Source organism: Colossoma macropomum, unplaced genomic scaffold (assembly GCF_904425465.1).
Source record: "Colossoma macropomum unplaced genomic scaffold, Colossoma_macropomum, whole genome shotgun sequence".
Classification (NCBI taxonomy): Eukaryota; Metazoa; Chordata; class Actinopteri; order Characiformes; family Serrasalmidae; genus Colossoma; species Colossoma macropomum.
Genome location: NW_023494807.1, coordinates 32,954,287 through 32,975,953, shown reverse-complemented (window position 1 = coordinate 32,975,953; position 21,667 = coordinate 32,954,287). Strand labels below are relative to the sequence as shown.

The following is a 21,667-nucleotide window of genomic DNA, read 5'->3' as shown; positions in this document are numbered from 1 at the left end:
ATGAATTCAATCAGATTGGCAAAAATCTTTGCATGTAAACGACACGTAGAGGAGTGCGGGTCAGTGTGGCTGGAGTAGAGTTTGAAGATCTGCCCTGAGTGAGTACATGCAGTTTGGTGGCTGTTGGGCAAAGAAATAATAGTTTGGATAGGATCAAAAATGAATTGAAGTCTACGGGAGGAACGAGAGATGAAAAATATGACAAACAGAAATTGTGCTCAGGGGCTGTTCGTTCGGTCAAACCTAAGTACAGTAGATGGCCATACCCAAATCATTCCTATGGCTGTATACAAGCACACCATTCCCAATCAGGCCCAACATTATGGAGTAAAAATTCAGCAATAAGAAGAATATAAATGGAATATCAATAATCCACTTGCATGAAAAAGGAGAGAATCCAAGGGAAAAATTGTGAGTTTCCAAAACTGGAGCTCAAAAAATGATTAAAAGCTACAGAAAAAATGTGGCTCCTAACAACCACCTGGAAGAGCTGGTAGACCCCAAAACTGCCCCATCAGATAAACAGCACTTAAAGCTTTCATCTCTGAGAGAGAGGAGAAAATCAAGCTGCTTCAGATCTGAAAACATCCACAGGTGTTTCTGTCCATCCTTCCACTGTGAGGAGACGACTCAGCGCTGTGGGTCTGAAAGGATGTGTAGCTGTCAAGAAGAACCTCACTGAGAAAAGGAGACGGACACATCAAACAAAGAAGCTGAACAATGGACTGACCACCCCAGAGTCCAGACCTCAACACCACTGAATGTGTTTGATTACTTCAGAAAATGATCAACCAGCTTCTAAGACTGAACTTTGGAGGTGTGTCTGCAGATTCTTTGAGGAACTGAAAGTGAGTCTCTGGAATAGAGGGAAAGAGTGACTGGAAATGAACTGTATCTCAAGATGCTTTCCTGGTCTACCAGAGCCCTGTGCTCCACACCGTGTGGCACTAAAACTCTGAACCAAACTTCAGAAAAACACCCAGGAGAAAATCTTTGATCTCTTTCAAGCCTTTTTTACCGCTAGTTTAGGAGTCACCCACTGACATGATAAAGGACGCCTTTAATGGGCCTGACAAGCACTCAATTAGCGCAGGTTAGCACGTTTATGATGAACGCTTTAGCGTCCACAGCTTAGCAGCCACTTTGGCTCAGTGACGCGCCGTATTGGATTGACCCCGCAGGCCTCGCGGAGGGGATGACATCATTAGCAAGCGATCTAACGCGACCTTTACGTCGCACACAGCCGCGTTCCCGTCCAGGCTGCGGATCAGAGAGGCTTAATAGAAAACAGCTTCGGAAATTACGCCTCTTCTCTGCTCGCGCTGATGGAGCTGTCAGCCATGCTAATGAGCTCACTTCTGCCTTCTTCTAATTTTCTGAGCACAAACCAGTAGAGGGTGATACATTTCTCACTGTTTATTCAGGTAAAGTCCACCTTCAACTTCAGTCGCTAGTTTTGATCAGTTACAGAGACTCTCTGACCTGAGAAGAAGACAAAAAGGCAGAAGATGAAAGTGATGATTTGGTAAAAATCTCATTCCTCCAGTCCAGACAGACAGACAGAGAGACATGTTTATAGATAGATACACAGACAGACAGGTTCAGACAGATTTGAAGATGGACAGACAGACAGACAGAAGATAGATTCAGACACACAGAAAGACTTTTATAGATAGACAGACATATAGATAGATTCAGACAGACAAGTTTGAAGACGGATAGATGGGTGAATAGACAGACGGATAAAGTTTGAAGACATATAGACACATACTTTCAAGTACATTTCAATCAATACTGAAATACATTTTCAGAATATTTTGCCATATTAACCAAACCATATATTAAAATACAGTACTTTTAAAATGTATGTGGAAATATTACACACAGAAATGTACCATATAAAAATAACTATGTAAATGTTTTTATCAAATCCATTAGAAAATGTATGAAAATATCCAGAATCCTGTCTGATGCTCTTCACTGTCTGATACCTTTAGAGATGAATTTGTGTTCCAGTATCTTCATTTTAAATCTGATCTAATGATCCTTTATCAGGACAGAAGCGAGTGTTGTGGGTATTGATACTCTGTGAAAATGCAGTTATGATCTGATATCTTGTTTATGTGAAATACATTGTGTGTGAGAGTCTGACTGCAGACGTACATGGTTACTGTAAAGTACAGTGCAGATCACAGAAGTCAGTACGTTTAGTTACATCTGTTACCTTCATTACAGCTAAACAAATATAATAACTAATACAAATATAACAAATATTTGGAATGTATTTTTTTCCTTATGAGTTAATATGAACAGAACTGATCTTTTCAAACTTTTTCAACCTGAGCCACTTTCATAAGTGGTTCTAGATCAGATGTGTATCGGATTTGTAGCCGTGCAACCTCAGATTGGAATTCCTGCATGTGCACCATCGTTCACTGTTACCGTGGCAGCAGCACCAAACCTGAAGTTAGTGCCAATAAACAGTGTAAAGCTTCTGAGCCTCGTTCACCTTTGTCTCGCTCTAGTAATGAAGCTGAGAGCAGTTTAGAGCTGATTGTCTTCATGACGAAGGCTTGTTCTGCTGGTTAGTTTGTTGCTCATGATGCATGTGGTTAATTTACATGTTATAATTAAGATGTGCTCGTTTGAGGACGCAGGTTCACATTAATGACAGGTTTGAGTCACAACACGAATGTGAACCACCAAGTTAGCAGAGGTGGACAGTAATGAAGTAAATGTAGTTCATTACTGTACTTAGTAGTTTTTTTGTGTATCTGTACTTTACTGCTTTAAAGTTTTTCAATTTTGGGCGACTTTTTACTTTCACTCCACTACATTTCAAAGTCAAATATCTCACTTTTTACTCCACTACATTATGAGAAATCTGTCGCTCCTTTTGGTTATGTGTGTATAAAAATGAAAAAAGTGCGAAGAAGAACACCAATCAGGGCACAGCGGTCACTTTGTTTTGAGCTTGTTTTGACCTGTTGGTCATACCGACCCAGTGCAGCACACGGTTCAACATCAGTGCAGCAGTGTAAAATATTGGGAGAGTCTATTCAACATAAATGATGAACTAACCTAACTTTGCGTAAACAGACCACAATATAGAAATATGTATTCATATGCAGTTGTGACTGACGGGTCTTTATTCTGAATTTATACAAACACTATTTCATTTTATAGTAAATTAGTTTTGTCTAGTTTATGTTTATGAACAGAGACCTTAAGATGCAGTTTAGTAAAGGAAACTCATTTGTGAATCTGAGTTTAAAGTTTTTATTAAACTTAAACTTGTAACTAAGTTCAAATTAATCTTAAACTGAAACTTTGCTTGTTTGTAAAAAGTGATTTCAGAGCCACTCAGTTCTGCCTGATGGAAACTGTTTCCCTTCAGTGTTTTGTAATTATGATAATTTTAATAGACATCAGCATCACTAATTAATGACCTTCTATTAAAAGACTGGTTTACCAAGAGAGACACTGGAGTATTTTCACCTAAAATGAGTTAATGAAGCGAGTCTTGTTACAGAAATGATAACAGGACATCAGAGCCATAATTAATCTTTTAGTACTTTTACTTTTGATACTTAAGTACATCTGAAGGCAAATACTTTTGTACTTTCACTCAAGTGGAGGTCTAAAGGGAGGAACTTCTACTTTTACTGGAGTAATATTTTGCCTTGGGTGTCTCTACTTTAACTCAAGTTTGTGTACTTCGTCCACCACTGCAAGTTAGGACGATTCAGATCTGAGCAATTATAGTGTGAACGTAGCATCGTACTGCATTTAAGCTGTTGTGCACTAAATTACACTAAATACGCTTTACTGTAATGTATAGATAGGGGGTGGGGTTGGGGGGGTATCTGTGGGTTTAGCTCCACTGGAATTAGACCATGTGAAAGCTCAGGAGACACAACACTGAATCATCAACGCTGCGCACACACACACACACACACACACACACACACACACACACACACACACACAGGTGTAAACTCTCAGAGCTGAGTGGTGTGATTGGATAAAGAGGGTGAGAACCTTTCAGTGGAACATCACAGACGATCAATAACGTTCTCTCAGTGTTAAAGACCAGAACACACCAAACAGATTCAGCACCACAATCTTCAACTATGACCACTGAATATAACTTCATTTAGAGCTGTAATGTTATTGTCTTCTGCACATTTGGCACATCTTTCTGTCTGTAAACCTGTCTGTCTGTCTGTCTGTACAAAAATATTCCAAAGGTATTTTTCAAGTATTTTTGCAACATATGAAAATGACCAAAATGTATTTATTAAATACATTTTTAAATGCATTTATCAGTATTAGTTATCATCTGTGTTCAGTTGTGTGTAATGAAGGTTACAGATGTAACTAAACATACTGACTTCTGTGATCTGCACTGTGCTTTACATTAACCATGTACGTCTGCAGTCAGACTCTCACACACAATGTAGTTCACATAAACAAGATATCAGATCATAACTGCATTTTCACAGAGTATCAATATCCAAACACTCGCTTCTGTCCTGTTAAAGGATCGTTTGATCAGATTTAAAATGAAGATACTGGAACACAAATTCATCTCTAAAGGTATCAGACAGTGAAGAGCATCAGACAGGATTCTGGATGTTTACATACATTTTCAGATGGATTTGATAAACACATTTTCACACACTTATTCTTGTATGGTACATTTTTATGTGTAATATTTCCCCAAACATTTTAAAACGAATATATTTGAAATATATTTGGTTAATATGGCAAAATATTGTGAACTACATTTTGGTGTTTGAATTGTATTTCAAATATATAAAAACACACTTCCATATTTTTTTTCCATATAAGAAGGCAAAAAATCAGGTTTGTGGTGATGTGAATGCAGCCTAAAGGATCATCTTACAGTGATGGTCAAAACTGACAGATGACCCTCTAACCATTTTATGGAAATGGAAAATGAACGTAGAATGTATTTCTGTCTTTTAACCCCTTAAAATCGCAGGCTTATTACATACTAACGTTTATTTTTGAGCAACTACAGGGACTTTAATGCAAACTGCCTGAGCTACACTGTTGTATATGGTTCCAAAAAGGCACCAAAAAGGGTTCTTCTTTTGTTACAAGCTTGATATTCTAACAATAGCAGAACCCTTTTCAAAAACCATCTACAACACATTCTCCATCAATCTGAAGACCCATTTCACCATGCAGAGACCCTTTTAATCATGCAAATGGTTCCCTGAGTGTTCATAGTTCTATATAGAGCCATTTTCTTTGCTAAAGAACCCTTAAAGACCTATGTGCTTTAAGTGTGTATTCTTAGGTTATAGAAGTGTGTAGTAAAACTTTGGCCATTTAAGGGGTTAAACTGAAGGTTCACAACTGGACCTTGAGGTCACTGTTGTGTCTTTGAGGGTACATTATCATTACGAGTCCCCTGATGAACGACCCTGTACAGAACCCTGTATTCAGATCAGTCAGGTTGTGTTTGGTGTCTAAGGTTTGCTTCTTTAGTTTTAGCACCGGAGCTACCAGAGCTAATGTAGCTAACAAGTAATGGAAATTTACACTCCACCAATTAGCATGGTGCTAACTGCATGCCTCAAGCATCAGACTCTTTGCTAATCTCCACAGACTACTATCACTAATCTCACATAGTTAATGAGCCTGATTTTTGTCTGTACTTTATAGTCCATGTTTGAGATTATCTTAATTTAATATGATTAATAATTAATGCCCCTGTCGGCTATGAACCCATAATGAGAGTGTAAAACTCTCTACACTGTGAGTCAGTGTGTGTTAAATCACAGGACAGGGGAGAGGTGACACACCCTCAGTATCAGTGAGGTTAATGAGATACTGTTCTGGACTGAGTGGGTCATTTTCACACCGTCCCCTCAATCCAAACCTTCAGAACCTTCAGTTCTGCCAGATTAGGTTTTATATATATATATACACACAACAGTTTATGTATATATATATATATATATATATATATATGTGTGTGTGTATGTGTATATATATGTATATATGTATACGTAATATATATATATATATATATGATATACAATAAATATATATAGTACCTTATAGTACATATCAGGGTACTATGGCTCATATTGCTGCTGTCACAAAAACACTTGTATCTCCAAAATGTAACTTTACAAGAGAAGGAAAAACATACTTTACTTTTAATGTAAGTCAATGGAACCAGATTTTCAGTCATTTTAGACTTTTCTTTTCATCATATAGTTTACATGCAACACAAAGGGCAACAGGCATTATTTTATTAAATTATGTCAAAAACTGACAAATGACAAGTTAGTGAACAGCAGCGGCTAAGAACCAGTAAAAGAGTGATATTCAACTGAAATAATAATGTCATTAAATAATAATAATAATAATAATAATAATAATAATAACAATTGCAACAATAGAACACAGAGGGAGTGTGTTATCGCGAAATAACATCACGGCTGTGTTTTGGTCGCCGTAGATCATCACAGCTGTGATGTTATTGGTGATAACACACTCCTCGAGTGTTCTATTGCTTTTATACAACAGTTAAATAAATAAAGTAATAAATTAATAAACTGGGCCGTGAACGCGGCGTTTAATATGTTTTAATGTTCGCAGTTCCTTCACCAAATTATAGTTCCTTAACGAGCAGCTTGTTGCTGCGTCAGAGTAACGAGCTCCGCCCACTCGCTGCACAGCCGGCAGTTCGTTCTCCAGCTCCTTACACTAAATTCCCAAACTGTCATCACCGCTGAGCAGCTTTTCAGTCGGCAGCTGAGACAGAAGAACAGCTGAACAACCTGGAATCAGCCAGAAATTAACCCAACACCATTCGCCAAACTAAATGGGCTGTAAGATACTTTACAGACTGGCTGGAACAAAACAACATTAATACTGATCAAACTGACAAAACTGAGCTGAACTTTTGCGGCAGTTTTATGGCTCAGTCTGATTTGGTCAGACTCTGAAGATCAGACTACACGTTTGGCGAATGGTGTTGGGTTAATTTCTGGCTGATTCCAGGTTGTTCAGCTGTTCTTCTGTCTCAGCTGCCGACTGAAAAGCTGCTCAGTGGTGATGACAGTTTGGGAATTTAGTGTCGTCTCATCTTCAGAGTCTGACCAAATCGGCTGTCGGTCAAATGTGATCTTAAAAGTGTCCATTTTCTGTTTGTGGCAAAGTAAGAAGTAAAAACGTTCAAACGGCTGGAGCGTCTCCTACAGCTGTCAGAGTCGTTGCTTAGCAACAGCATCTCAGTGGAGTGATACAGTGTTTGTGAAAAACCAGTGATGTTATGGTGAAATAACAGCACAGTTAGAACGCCTCTCAACCAATCAGCTTGTGTGGCTGGAACTAACTGTTGTATAAATATATATAACTACTACATGTATGTGTAAAAAATTTAATAATGGCCTATGTATATGTAATATATATGTATGTATGTATATATATATATTGTGTGAGCATATGACGTTATATTCATGTTATATGTCTCATTCTTATAGTGTATATCATTTTTTTATTTGTTTGGATGATCTGAAAACATTTACCCATAACTTTGTGTGAAAATTCCATGATGAACAGATCAGCAGTCTTTCATCTCTAATTTTATGTAACCTAATCAGGAATTGGAAACAAACGCTTTGCTCAGTTTAAATAATGATTATTGGGGTTTTAATAAGACTCACTTCACACAGTCAGGAGTGTTTTGTTGGTCCTGGAGGTCAGAACTGCAGAACTGCTTCTCTCTGTTTTTTCTACAGTCAAGGCATTTCAGTCCTGACACACACACACACACACACACGCACACGCACACACACACACATACACACACACACTCACACACAGTGTTGCAGCAGCAGTTTGGGGAGGGTGGCAGTAAATTCTATTACTTTTCTGTCAACAAAAATGCTAATGCTAATTCATCAAACAGCTGCATTTGTAACAGCTGTACACTCACATCCTCAGCACTCTAACATCAGACTCGTGACTCTGAACTAACGAAGGCAACTCAGCGGTCAGCAGTGTCGGGTTTGACCCCAGCTGATGGACACAGCCACGGTGTCCTTGAGTAGAGCACTTAACCCTCAGCAGGGCCAGAGGACAGACCGAAAAAGGACACAAATACAAGAACTGCTGTCCTGGGCTGTGTTTCCCAAAAGAATCTTCACTCCTAAAAAATATGGTTCTTCAAGGGTTCAAGGGTAAAAACAGTTCTAATAGAACCATTAACACTCAACTATTTCACGCTTTAATGGTTAAGCATGAAATGTTTGAGCTTGACAGTGTAGCAATATCAGAAATGGTTCCAACAATATCAGAACACTTTTTGGTGCTATTTAGAAACACTTTCAAGAAGATTCTATATAGAACCATATACACCACATGCTCCATCAATCTGAAGAACCATTTTATTCTGTTTTTATTTACTTTTTGCACAGCGTCCCAACTTTTTTGGAAATGGGGTTGTAATAATAATTATATAAATAATCATAATCGGGCTGCTGTTACATATTCAAGACTATCTTTTACCATCTGTCAGCTTATTTTTGGTGACCAAGCTCATCTATGAATTATAATATTCCTTAAAAAATATATACAATCCCAATTCCAAAAAAGTCGGGACGCTGTGTAAAATGTAAATAAATGTAAATAAAAACAGAATGCAGTGATTTTCAAATCTCATAGACCTATATTATATTCATAATAGAACATAGAACACACATCAGGTATTGAAAGTGAGACATTTTACCATTTCATGAAAAATATTAACTCATTTTGAACTTGATGGCAGCAACGCGTCTCAGAAAAGTTGGGACAGGGCCGTGTCCACCATCGTGTACCATCCCCTCTTCTGTCTGATGTGGGATTCTAGCTGCCCAACAGTCCTGGGGCTTCTTTGCTGGATTTTTCACTGTGTGAAGCACCAAATGTTTTCTATTGGTGAAAGGTCTGGACTACAGGCCAGTTCATCTCCCGGACTCTTCTTCTGCGAAGCCGTGCTGTTGTGATGGATGCAGTGTGTGGTTTATCATTGTCCTGCTGAAATATGAAGGTCTTCCCTGAAAGAGACGCTGTCTGGATGGGAGCACATGTTGTTCTAAAACCTCTATATACTGTTCAGCATTGATAGAGCCTTTCCAGATGTGTAAGCTGCCTGTGTTATTGGCACTAATGCACCCCCAAACCATCAGAGATGCAGGCTTTTGAACTGTGCGCTGATAACGAGCTGGACGGTCCCTCTCCTCTTGAGTCCTCAGGACACGGCGTCCATAGTTTCCAAAAAGAATTTAAAATTTTGATTCATCTGACCACAGAACAGTTTTCCATTTTGCCTCAGTCCATTTTAAATGAGCTTTGGCCCAGAGAAGACGGCAGTGTTTCTGGATCGTGTTGACATATGGCTTCTTCTTTGCGTGATACAGCTTTAACTTGTGTTTGTGGATTGCACGGCAAACTGAGTTAACAGACAATGATTTCTGGAAGTGTTGCTGAGCCCATGCAGTGATTTCCAGTACAGAATCATGCCTGTTTTTAATGCAGTGCCGCCTGAGGACCTGAAGATCATGAGCATCCAATATTGACCGTTGGCCTTGTCCCTTGCATACAGGGATTTGTCCAGATTCTCTGACTCTTTTGATGATATTATGTACTGTAGATGGTGGGATATTCAAAGTATTAACAATGTTATGTTGAGGAACATTTTTCTGAAATTGTTCCACAATTTTTAGACGCAGTTTTTCGCAGATTGGTGAATCTCTGCCCATCTTTGCTTCTGAGAGACTCTGCCTCTCTAAAATGCTCTTTTTATACTCAGTCATGTGCGTTAGATGCAAATTGCTCCTCCAGCTGTTTTTTTTCTATTAGTACCACTTACTTTTCCAGCCTTCCAGCCCGACCCAACTTTTTTTGAGATGCATTGCTGCCATCAAGTTCTAAATGAGTTAGTATTTTTCATGAAATGGTAAAATGTCTCTCATCTGATATGTGTTCTTTGCTATATTGTGAATAAAATATGGGTCTAAGAGATTTGCTAATCACTGCATTCTGTTTTTTACTTAAATTTATTTACATTTTACACAGCGTCCCAACTTTTTTGGAATTGGGGTTGTATTTCTATCTAAATCTGTGGCAAGTTTGCAAGAGCATAAAGTTTCCCTTCCTGATGCACAACTGTATTCCTATTTTTGTACACTGTCACTCAAATACAGGGAGGGAAATATGCAACTTCATTCATATTTCAGTCAGCTTTGTGTTCTTAAGAAGGTCTAAAAATAATAAAAGAAAAAAATCACATGTTGTGTATGTATCGGTCTTGAGTGAAGAGGGAGAGTTGAGAGGGAGCGTCATCCACTTCTCTTTTCAGTCCTTATTTCATTATAAACCGATTCACAAACAAAAACTAAGCTTTATGCTGGTAATAACGGACCCTGATGAGGTTTGTAATTATGTTCCGCTGCTGATTGTGTCTGAAAGCGGCAGCGAGTTTGTCCCGTTGTAGTAATCAGCGTGCGCTGCGCTGAGATGAATGGCCTGTATTGAAGTTCACGGCTGATTGTCATTATTCTGAGCTGCGGCCGAGAGGTGAGCCGAATGCCGATTAATGGAGCTGATCTGATGCGCAGCTGCTGTAGGAGCCGCCAGGAGCCCATGAAAAATGCATCGAGTTCTCCACGTTCCTCCAACATCTACTCATTGGGATTCTGCTCCAACCTCAAACGGCCAACTAGCAGGAATATCAATTACGCTTACAGTCTGGGTGGCAGAGACGGAACCTGACTGTTCTGCTGCGGTACTTCATGTGGTGCTCCGTACGGTCCCAGCCAAACATCTGGACGCACCTTCTCATGATGGGACCAGGTCTGGAAACGGGATTGGTGAATGTGAAGAACCTCAAAGTAAAAACCACGCAATTTAAAGGTTCTTTACCAGCTGAAGTGGAGAAGCTCCTGTCTGTTTTTAAGCTTCTAAACTGTGGAACTCAACACCTCTTACAACTGCTGTACGAGTCTAGTACACGTTTTAAAGAACATTTAAAAATGTACAGTTTTTTATTTAAAACATTGCTGTAATTTATTTTATTTGCTTGTCATTTAATTTTTTTTATCATTTTACTTTTCCTCATTTTGTTCTTTTTCAGTTCACATTTTTAATAATCAGTTGAAACTTCATCTTTTTAACCTACAATTTAAAAAATGTTGATTCTTCAAGGGTTCTTGAGTAAAGAAAATGGTCCTGTATAGAACCATGAGCACTCAAAGAACTCCTTGCATGATTAAAGGATTTTTTGCATCATGAAATGGTTCTTCATATTGATGGAGAATGTGCTGTAGATGGTTCTGTATACAACCTTTTTGAAAAGGGTTCTATGTAGCACATTCTTCATCAGTCTGAAGTGTTCTCTGAGTGCTCATGGCTCTACATAGAACCATTTTTTTACTAAAGAACCTTTGAAGGACCATCTCTTTTAAGTGTGTAGGTATTAATTAAAATACGGTTGTCATTTATTTCTTTTGTCATTTTACCTAATTTTGTTTTGATCATGTTAGTTTTATTCTTCCTCTTCCTGCTTTTGCTGTAATTTTGCTTTTATTACTTAATTTTACTTTTTTATTCATAAAACACTTTGAGCTGCTTTGTGTATAAGTGCCCTATATTTTTTAACTATTATTATTATTATTTTTTTTTATTATTATTTTTTATTTATTTTTTTTATTAAGGGTGGTTTCTGAAATGTTTTTTAAGGAACCAAAGGTTCTAGCCATTGTGCAAAGAACCCTTTCTGGCACCTTTGTTTTTATGAGTGTACCGTCTCAGAAATTAAGGTACTAGACTGTCACTGGGTCAGTGCCCCTCTTGTCACTGGGGTGGAACCCTCATGGCTCCATCTCAGTACCTTTAGTCAGGGAACATAACTGAACCATAATCCACTGAAATGATATGTTCTAAGCTGTACTGACTCCACACACCCCGTCTCGTCTCCAGGCTTTTATTTTACTGTTCTGTTTAAAACATTCAGTTATGAAAAGGTACAAATACCAACTTTTCACCTGGAAAAACTTATTTAAGGTGCACAATCAGACCTTAAAACCACTGTTGGAGCTTTGAGGGAACGTTTGTACCTTGATGAACGAAAATGTACCTGAACAGAACCTTCATTTCTAACAGTGTAGGGCTCTGCAGCCAGCAGGGCAGTTGGGTAGGAATGAGCTGAACTGATGTCTAAGCTCGTTATCTAAAAAAGTTCCTGAACACTGACGACTGTAATGGCACCAACTGTACTGTTACGATCCAACAAATCAATTCTAATAAACAGGAAGTGATTATATCATCACATCCTGTAGTTCTACAGCTGAAACATGAGTCCTTTTCTTTCACTCAGTAATTTTAGAACAGCGTTAGATCTTTTCAATGTATTGCATACATTGAGCAGTGGATTCCTTAACCAAGCCTAGAGCCAGTTAAGAACAGTCTTAAAAAAGGGTTCTTATGTTCTCAAGGGTTCTATATGGAACCATGACCACTTAAAGAACCCTTTGATTAATGAGGGTTCTTTGCATCATTAAATGGTTCTTCAGATTGATGGAGAATGTACTATAGATGGAGCACATTCTGAATAGCACCCAAAAGGGTTCTTCTGTTGTTACGATCACAAGCCTAGAAGAAACTAGAACGCTTTTCAAAAAGGTTCTACATAGAACCATATAAAACACATTCTCCATCAATCTGAGGAACCGTTTCATGATGCAGAGAACCCATTAATAATGCCAAGGGTTTTTTGAGTGTTCATGGTTCCATATAGAACCATTTTCTTTACTCCAGAACCCTTGAAAAACCCCTTTTTATATGTGATCTTTATTCTGGAGAGTGAAGGCTGGTATCTTATTTGGTCTCAAAATTAAGGTTCTTAAATGAACTATACACCCATCAGCCTTAGTAGAACTTCGTAGTTCTACAGTTACAGACTGTAGTCCATCTGTTTCTCTGCATACTTTGTCAACCTGTTCTTCAGTGGTCAGGACCCCTATGGACCCTCACAGAGCAGGTACTATTTGGGTGGTGGGTCATTCTCAGCACTGCAGTAACACTGACGTGGTGGTGGTGTGTTAGTGTGTGTTTCAGTGAGCTACGAATCTGAAATGATCACCAAAAGTATAAGATGAAATCTCGAATGTTAAGGCGGAGCTCGCTTCGTTAACACCTGTTCTCGTTTTGTTGTTGCAGGAGAACCCGTACATGTGCAACAATGAATGTGACGCGGCCACGGAGGAGCTCGCCCACCCGCCTGAGCTGATGTTCGACTTCGAGGGTCGAAACCCCACAACCTTCTGGCAGTCGACCTCGTGGAAGAAATACCCGAAGCCCCTGCAGGTCAACATCACCCTGTCCTGGAACAAAACCATCGAGCTGACGGACGACATCGTCATAACCTTCGAATCGGGCCGACCCGAGCAGATGGTTCTGGAGAAGTCTCTGGATTTCGGCAGGACGTGGCAACCGTACCAGTTCTACGCCACGGACTGCCTGGACGCCTTCACCATGGAGCCAAAGGCGGTGCACGAACTGACACAGCGCACACTGCTGGACATCATCTGCACCGAGGACTACTCCCGAGGGTACGTGTGGAAATACGACAAAACCGTTCGCTTCGAGATTAAGGACCGCTTCGCCCTCTTCGCCGGACCACGGCTGCACAACATGGCCTCTTTGTATGGCCAACTGGACACCACCAAGAACCTGAGGGACTTCTTCACCCTCACTGACCTGCGGATCCGGCTCCTACGGCCTGCTACAGGCGCCACGATGGTGGACGAGAACAACCTGTCCAGATACTTTTACGCCATCTCGGACATCAAAGTGCAGGGCAGGTAAACATGTTTGGTGCTTCAACTCATTGCCTTCAATTCACCGAATTCACGTAGCAAGCCTTGCTGAGTACCTACACTCTTTAGTGAAGACAGTGGTTCTATATAGAATCATGAACACTAAAAGAACCCTTTGCATGATTTAAGGGTTCTTTGGATCTTTGATGGGTTCCTCAGATTGATGCAGAGTGTGTTTTATATGGTACGATATTGAACCTTTTTAAAAAGGGTTCTGTAGTGCACCTTCTATTGTTATGATGTCAAGCCTGTAACAATAGAAGGACTCTTTTTGGTGCTATACAGAACCTTTTTACAGACTGTTCTATATCGATCCATATAAAACCCATTTAATCATGCAAAGAGTTCTTTTAGTGTTCAGGGTTCTATATAGAACTGTGTTTACTAAAGGACCCTAGAAGAACCTTCTATTTAAGTTTACATAGCACCAAAACAGGTTCCTCTATTATTACAAACTTGACATGATGACAGGTGTAAAGAGTACTGAAAATCCCTACTCAAGTACAAGTACTGTTACTGTAGTGACAATTTACCCAAGTATAAGTAAAAGTATCAGTAAATAAAATTACTCAAGTTAGAGTAAATAAGTAGTTCGCTGAAAAACTACTTAAGTACTGAGTTACTTAGTTACTTTCTCATATTTCCACTGTCACAACCTGAACATATTTCTGAGCTACTCGGCTACATCACTGGAAATAATCTGTACAGAAAAACACTAAAGCTGCAGTTCTGAGAGCTGAGACTGATCACAGTTAGTTTTCTGTGAGTTGTGTAAGGAATGAGGTTTACATTAAACTGCATGCATTTCATGGTTAGACGATTATATAAGACGTCCTAGTTTATCTGTTTCCAATAAAGTATTTCAGAATCCCTGAAAGGCTGTGCAGAGGATGTTACTGTTTCAATGAGTACATTTACTGGACTCTAGCTTACGTTAATAGGTGTGAACGTCTCACAGCCCTCAAACTGTACATTATTACTGACATCTGTTCAAAACATTTACACCATTAAAATCAGCAGCAACATCAGCAACTTACCCAGCACTGATCTTTCACTAATCATGCTGATCACTTCATACAGAACCAGACACTGTTACTGCATTTTTCACAGTTAAACGGCTACACAGCCTCTCACAGTTAAAGACAAACACCAAGGCAGAGAGAGAGAGAGAGAGAGAGAGAGAGAGAGAGAATGAGGAAGAGACAGAGAGAGAGAGTGAGAGACAGAGAGTGAGAGTGAGAGTGAGAGAGAGAGGAAGAGAGAGAGAGAGGGAAAGAGGGCGGGCTGGGGGGGGGGTCAGATCAGGCCTGTCAACAACAGCGCGACAGAATCGCTGCTCAGAGTTGATGAAGATCCTGTATTAGACTAGATTTCTTGTCTTCACGACCGTTTATCTCCAAACAGCAGCTAAACTAGGCTGTATAAACGGTAACCTGTGGGCTGTGAGTGACACCTGTTAACTAAAGTAGCTGACAGACACTGTAATAAAATATACTCAGCAGGTTTCCAATGTAATAATCAGAATCATTATAAAACAAAGAAGAAACCCATAAATACGGTACCTGTTCAGCTCGGATCAGCTAGCTCGGTTAATGCAGGCTGGAGTGGAGTTGTGAGAGCAGATCTCAGCAGGTTTCGTGTTCGGCCGCTTTTTTTAGTTCATGTTAAATGAATACAGATGACCGTTTGGACACGGCCTGCTCCTCGTGTGTGCTGGTTCAGTTCTCCTCTGTCTTTCTTCACTAAACTGGTCATCTCTGTACTGTTTTTCCTAACAGAACTGCTGTTTTTTGATTGGTGAATCTTTTAATTTTAACCGCCCTTCGTTCGTATTGGTTTCTGAGCTGATTCTCTCATCCTTTATTTTTACTCTGCAACGTTAAGAAAATTAAAGTAGCGAAGTAAAAGTATTTTATTAAAAATTAACTCAAATATGAGTAAAAGTACTACGATTTAATTCTACTCCAAAAAGTACCGTTACAGGGAGAACTGTACTCAATTACAGTAACGAGAGTAAATGCTCTTCCCAGTGCAGAAGAAGCTCATACACTGCATTAACACAGCTCTACCAGCCAGTCATTTAGGAAAAACATCACTCTGCACAGTCATATCAGATTTCTACACTGCAAAAAATTATATCTCAGCAAGTGAACAATCTTACATTTAGTCAGTATGTCTAATAGTTCTCATTATAAGAATGCAGTAAGACTGTTTTTACTGTTTTAAATCATCTTGTCTAATTAAAGCATCTTAATTCATTGTAATAAGACAATTGCACTACATAAAATTACTTAAAACAAGTCATTTATGTTGAATAATCTTACAGTTTTCTACAACAAGAAATGCTAAATATATAGACTAGATTTAAGATGATTTCACTTAAAATCACATTTTATGCATTTCAACAGTTTTTTGACATTATTTAAGCTCTGGCCTGTAGGGGGAGCAGTGCAATCCCAGCTTGACCCTAAACTCCAACCCTTCACTCATGAGCTGCTTTGCTTTTACTGGCTCACTGTGAAACCTCTGCATGAATTAGGGTGTGATGCAATGTAAATGATGTGTAAATGAGAGCTGATTGGGGCGTGTCCCTTGCACAGTTACATGTAACTTAAGTGGTGATGCACAGGCGCTTGTTTTCACGCACTGAAGCCGTCTGTTTCGATGTTGCACAACAGTTTCATGAATTTGTGCATCATTCAGGTGGTCAAATCTGCTCTTGATCCTGAACAAGGCCCAGTGCTCCTTCGGTTCCTTATCGGTTCTAACGCAGAATTTCAGCTGAAACAGTAACTGACAGTCTGTGTGCAGAAGCTATGCATCCACTCCAATTAGTCTGCCTCCTGCGGTGCTTCAAAGGCAAACCACGGCTTAAAATATCACCGCGAGTCGGATGATGGCACAATGGAAATGAAAACACACCAGCTGTTCCCTAAATTGGGCCAGAGTGGCTCGTAAGCGGCTGGTTTATGTGAGGATAACGTAGTTCATGATGACGCGTCAGATTGGTCCTCGGTGAGTCTAAATGTGGGTCTCCAAATTAGGATGCAGAGGACTGCGGTGGTAGATTAGAGCAATTAGAGTGGCGGCTAATTGGAAAGAGACTAATCTACTAATTAAGACCATTTACCGCTGATTAAATAATAACCACCGGGGACCCGTCGCCCTGCCAGAGAGAAAATCCTGGACGACATCAATATGACTGCGCATCTTTAATGAACGGCTTGTGTGTTTAATGTAAATGGAGCTGCGTTTGTATCAGAGCATCTCTGAAATGGAAATGCTAAGCTAAACTCCTCCCGGCTCTGCTGAAAGCGTGCTTTTCTAGCTCGACTGCTGGCTAACCCCTGGGCAGCCTGCGGGATTATGATGAATCTAAAATGCACTTTGGGCTGGAGACATTATATAAGTACGTAAGTCACATTTACGCCTTTATAGACTCTAAAAAGCTTTGACTGACACAGAACCTGTTAGCCTGCTGGGCTTAAATTGGGCCTATAAATTTCACGCTGGCTTTAGCGAAACCACTCAGCTGTGCGGCCACTTCGGAATGGAAACCGTCACCGCTCTTTGGACTTAAACAAATGCCTGAGTGTGAGATGCTGTAGGCAGATGTGGTGAAAAGTAAAATCCAGCACAAAACTCCTGTAGTGTGGAGTTTTACACAGAGGAGTAGATCTCTGAGTCGAGGCAAGATGATAACTATGGTTATAAAGCCATTTTAGCTCACTTGATTCCAATGTGTGCATCAATTCTGCATGAATAAAATGGAAAAAGAAAAAAAAATATGGTCAGAAGAGACATGCAGGTCACTGTGCCTTATTACAGTTCAACTGTTTCAGAGTTAAAAAGGGTTTAAAGATGGATGACTTTGCAGAGGTTCGTTTTGAAAGAAGTACAATGAGCTCTTTGGCAGAGTCGCCAATATTTCTCTGTTAAACAAACAACGAATACCTCCTAAATGTAAGATGTTAAGTCTGTTATTCGGTATTACTAACTGGTATTAAGCACCAAAACATATAGGTTATCTTTTATTTTGGTTCACAACAGGATGAGGCTGAAGTTGGCTCCCTATTTGCCAGCTTCATGTTCAAATTTTCCCGTTCCACCTTAAATAGTCGCAGTATCCTGGACTCGCCATAGTTGGAACTGTGATAGAATCGTTTTCAAGTTGTCATTGAACTTATCATAGAGCGTCACCTGCATTAGTGGAGCATCCGCGACAAAACCAAAACACAAAAAAAGCTCGCGAAGGCGCTTTCAGCTTCGCGTCACCCTCGAGAATTTTGTTTCACAAGAAGTACGCTGAGGCTTTAAGCCATCACCCCAACAGGAGGTTGTGAGTTTGAGCCCCAGCAGTGCCATATCCATCCATAAATGTGTACGCAAGAGGAAAAATGTCTACTAGGATTGTGTATTGGAGAGAGTCCTGGCTAGTGGAGAAATTGAGTATAAAAACAAACGTATTTTATTTATTTCTCTCAGACGCAGAACAAAAAAATTAAGAGACTCAACTAAGAAGTTTGACTTGTGTGAACTCTGGTGTCTTCGAGTTGAGTCAACTCAAGAAAAGCCATGTAATCAGATACTATATCGGTTTGAGTTGAGCTGACCTCATTTTTAACAGTGTATTGATCATCCACTCATAATGAAATCTTCGCACGCTGTAAATGGCAGCTGGCGTGTAAAATTTGTGAAAATAAGTTGCTGTGTTGAAAGCGCTGATTTGCTTGGTGTAGAATGTGCATGTCTGAATGTATTTTTCCTGTGTATAACGCACTAATGTGGCTGAGTTAACGCTGCTGGTCTGTCAGTGCTGAGCGGTTCTGGTCGGTGGGCCGAGCGAGTGGCTGTGTTCGCTGCCAGGCTGAGTTATGAGTCTGTTTGTAATGACAGTGAATAATACATTGGACCTGTGGCTCCGGAGCCCATTCTGAAATGCTAATCCGAGCAAAGCGGAGCTAAGTGGCTGCTGTTTGTGTTTAATGAAGGCATGCGGGGCGGGCCAGGCTTTGATGTGTGGAGAGGCTGGGGAGAAAGAGAGGGAGGAATAGAGGGAGGGGTAGAGAGACAATCTCCTCCTACAACCATCCGCTTCTGAACTACGATTACCGCACTGTCTGATACACTTTAATCCCATAAACAACCGTCACTTCACACTTTCACTCTTTCCTGCAGAACGGTTTACGCTTCTGTTGTGTTCAGAGTTGATTTTTCGACTTTAAACGTTTAATGTTTTAAACTTCAGGCCTAGGATTCAGTTATTAATGCTATGAACAGTAACCTTTGTAAATTATTCAATAACCATTATGAATTATTTAGAGTCTGCTATCAATTATTCTAGGGCTGTATAATATATTGTATAATAATCATTATTGTGATATTAGCCTTTGCAACACTGATATCAGAGAAATACTTTCTTAAAATACTTGCTTAACTTATAATGGAAGATTTGTCTCATATATATTGTTGCTGTCGGGAACAAAACCTTCGTTTTTTTAAATTTATGGACATAATTTGAATTATCAGCCACCCTTTCTATTAAAAATTTCAGGATGAATGAACCAATAAAAATACACACACACACACACACACACACACACACACACACACACACACACACACACACACACACACACACACACACACACACATATATATATATATGTATGTATGTGTGTGTGTGTGTGTGTGTGTGTGTGTGTGTGTTTGTGTGTGTGTAATCGCTGCTCAAGTGGTGATGACCTCATATGTCCACCTTTGTCGTTTTCCAGTTTTGACATAGTTTGAAAATGCCTGTTGCCCTTTACACTGTATCAAAATTTCATGATGAATGGACCAAAAGAAACGACCCGAAATTACTTGAAAAAATTATTGTTCCTTATATATATGTATATATATATAATGTATATGTATGTGCTTTATTTATTATGTTTATTTTATTTTTAATTATCTTTTTTCTCTTCTTCCTCTGTTCTTTTTACTTTGTATTTTGAAGCACTTTGAGCCGCATATTTAGTGTATGACAGGTGCTATATAAATATAATTATATATTTATATTTTCATATATGTACATATATTTTGTATATGGATGTTGCAGCACCCTAAAGGGTTCCGCTGTTGTTACAAGGCATGGAACCTGTACTTGGTACTATATCGAACCCTTTTCTACTCGTCCATATCAGTGTGTGATCCACTTTTCTCTCTGTTCCATTGTATTCATTAATATTTAATTATGAATTCCTTCTTTCTCTTGAGTCTGATTCTGCTGTAGTGCTCAGCAATAATCTGCATAAACCAAGACTACAAGTTTCTACATGTCACTCTGGTTTAGCCTATAGTGCCGTGGTGTCCTCTGAATATGGTAATGATAAACGTTTCCAGGCTTTGCTGGTTCTCATGCTCATCTCTGAGTAACAGAATGAGAATGATTCATGCATCAGAGACCCACTGTGGTCACTTCAGCTCAGACATTATCAAACATTACTGTTAATCGACTCTGAGATTTGTGTCATCGTGTTTACTTCAAGAAGAAATATCATATTTTTACAAGTCCTTCGGTGCATTTGTTTTTCAGTGGCCTTAACAGAGCTAATGCTGACTAACTAACCACCTGTGTTGACCCCTTAAAATGGCCAGGGCCCACCGGCGGTCCCAAAGTGTTATTACTCTCTTCTATAATCTAAGAATATTTCAGCCAGTTTGCACTGAAGTCCCTGTAGTTACTGAATAATAAGCCTGAGATTTTAAGGAGGAAATAAATATGGCACTGAGGTTCACAAACACACAGAAAAAAACTCTTAATAAATCTCCAAAAGCAAAAATAAAAATCTTAAAAATAAGGCTGCATGGTGCCATAGAAGAATAGTACAACTACTACTGCTTCCTTAGAAAGCCATTTAATGGATAGAACCATTTGGAGCCAAGTAAGATATCCATGTGTAAAGAACCTTTGTTAGAGTTTAAAGGATTCATAATTATCTGATCGATTAAGAAGCCAATTTCAGTCTCATAGCTCATATGCTGAGAGATGCTGAGTGTTCTAAGACGTTCCACTGCAGTTCTAGGAGGTTTTGGACCTCAGCATAATTCATAGTAGATACTGAATAACTCATAGTAGATACTGAATATTTTATAGTAGATACTGAATAATTCATAGTAGATGCTGAATAATTCATAGTAGATACTGAATATTTTATAGTAGATACTGAATAATTCATAGTAGATACTGAACAATTCATAGTAGATACTGAATATGTTATAGTAGATACTGAATAATTCATAGTAGATACTGAATAATTCATAGTAGATACTGAATATGTTATAGTAGATACTGAATAATTCATAGTAGATACTGAATAATTCATAGTAGATACTGAATAATTCATAGTAGATACTGAACAATTCATAGTAGATACTGAATAATTCGTAGTTAATTCTGAATAATTCATAGTAGGTACTGAATGACTTCATTCTACGTTATTTCAGAACTGAAAGGAATGAAATGAAGCAGTGTTACTGCAGTGCTGAGAATGATCCACCACCCAAATAGTACCTGCTCTGTGAGGGTCCATGGGGGTCCTGACCACTGAAGAACAGGGTAAAAGGGGGCTAACAAAGTATCAGAGAAACAGATGGACTACAGTCTGTAACTGTAGAACTACAAAGTGCACCTATATAGTAAGTGGAGCTGATAAAATGGACAATGAGTGTAGAAACAAGGAGGTGGTCATAATGTTGCACTGATCGGTGTATATTTT

The 21,667-nt window shown here is 39.1% G+C and overlaps 1 protein-coding gene across 1 annotated transcript in view; it reads left to right on the top strand.

Annotated features, from left to right (window-relative positions):
• The window catches only part of LOC118797422 (netrin-G1), a 104,153-nt gene that overhangs the window by 41,878 nt on the left and 40,608 nt on the right, over positions 1-21,667 (top strand). Inside the window, exon 2 of the mRNA XM_036556771.1 lies at positions 13,249-13,892. Within this exon, the coding sequence (XP_036412664.1) occupies positions 13,249-13,892 (644 nt within the window). The remainder of the gene's footprint in view (positions 1-13,248; positions 13,893-21,667) is intronic.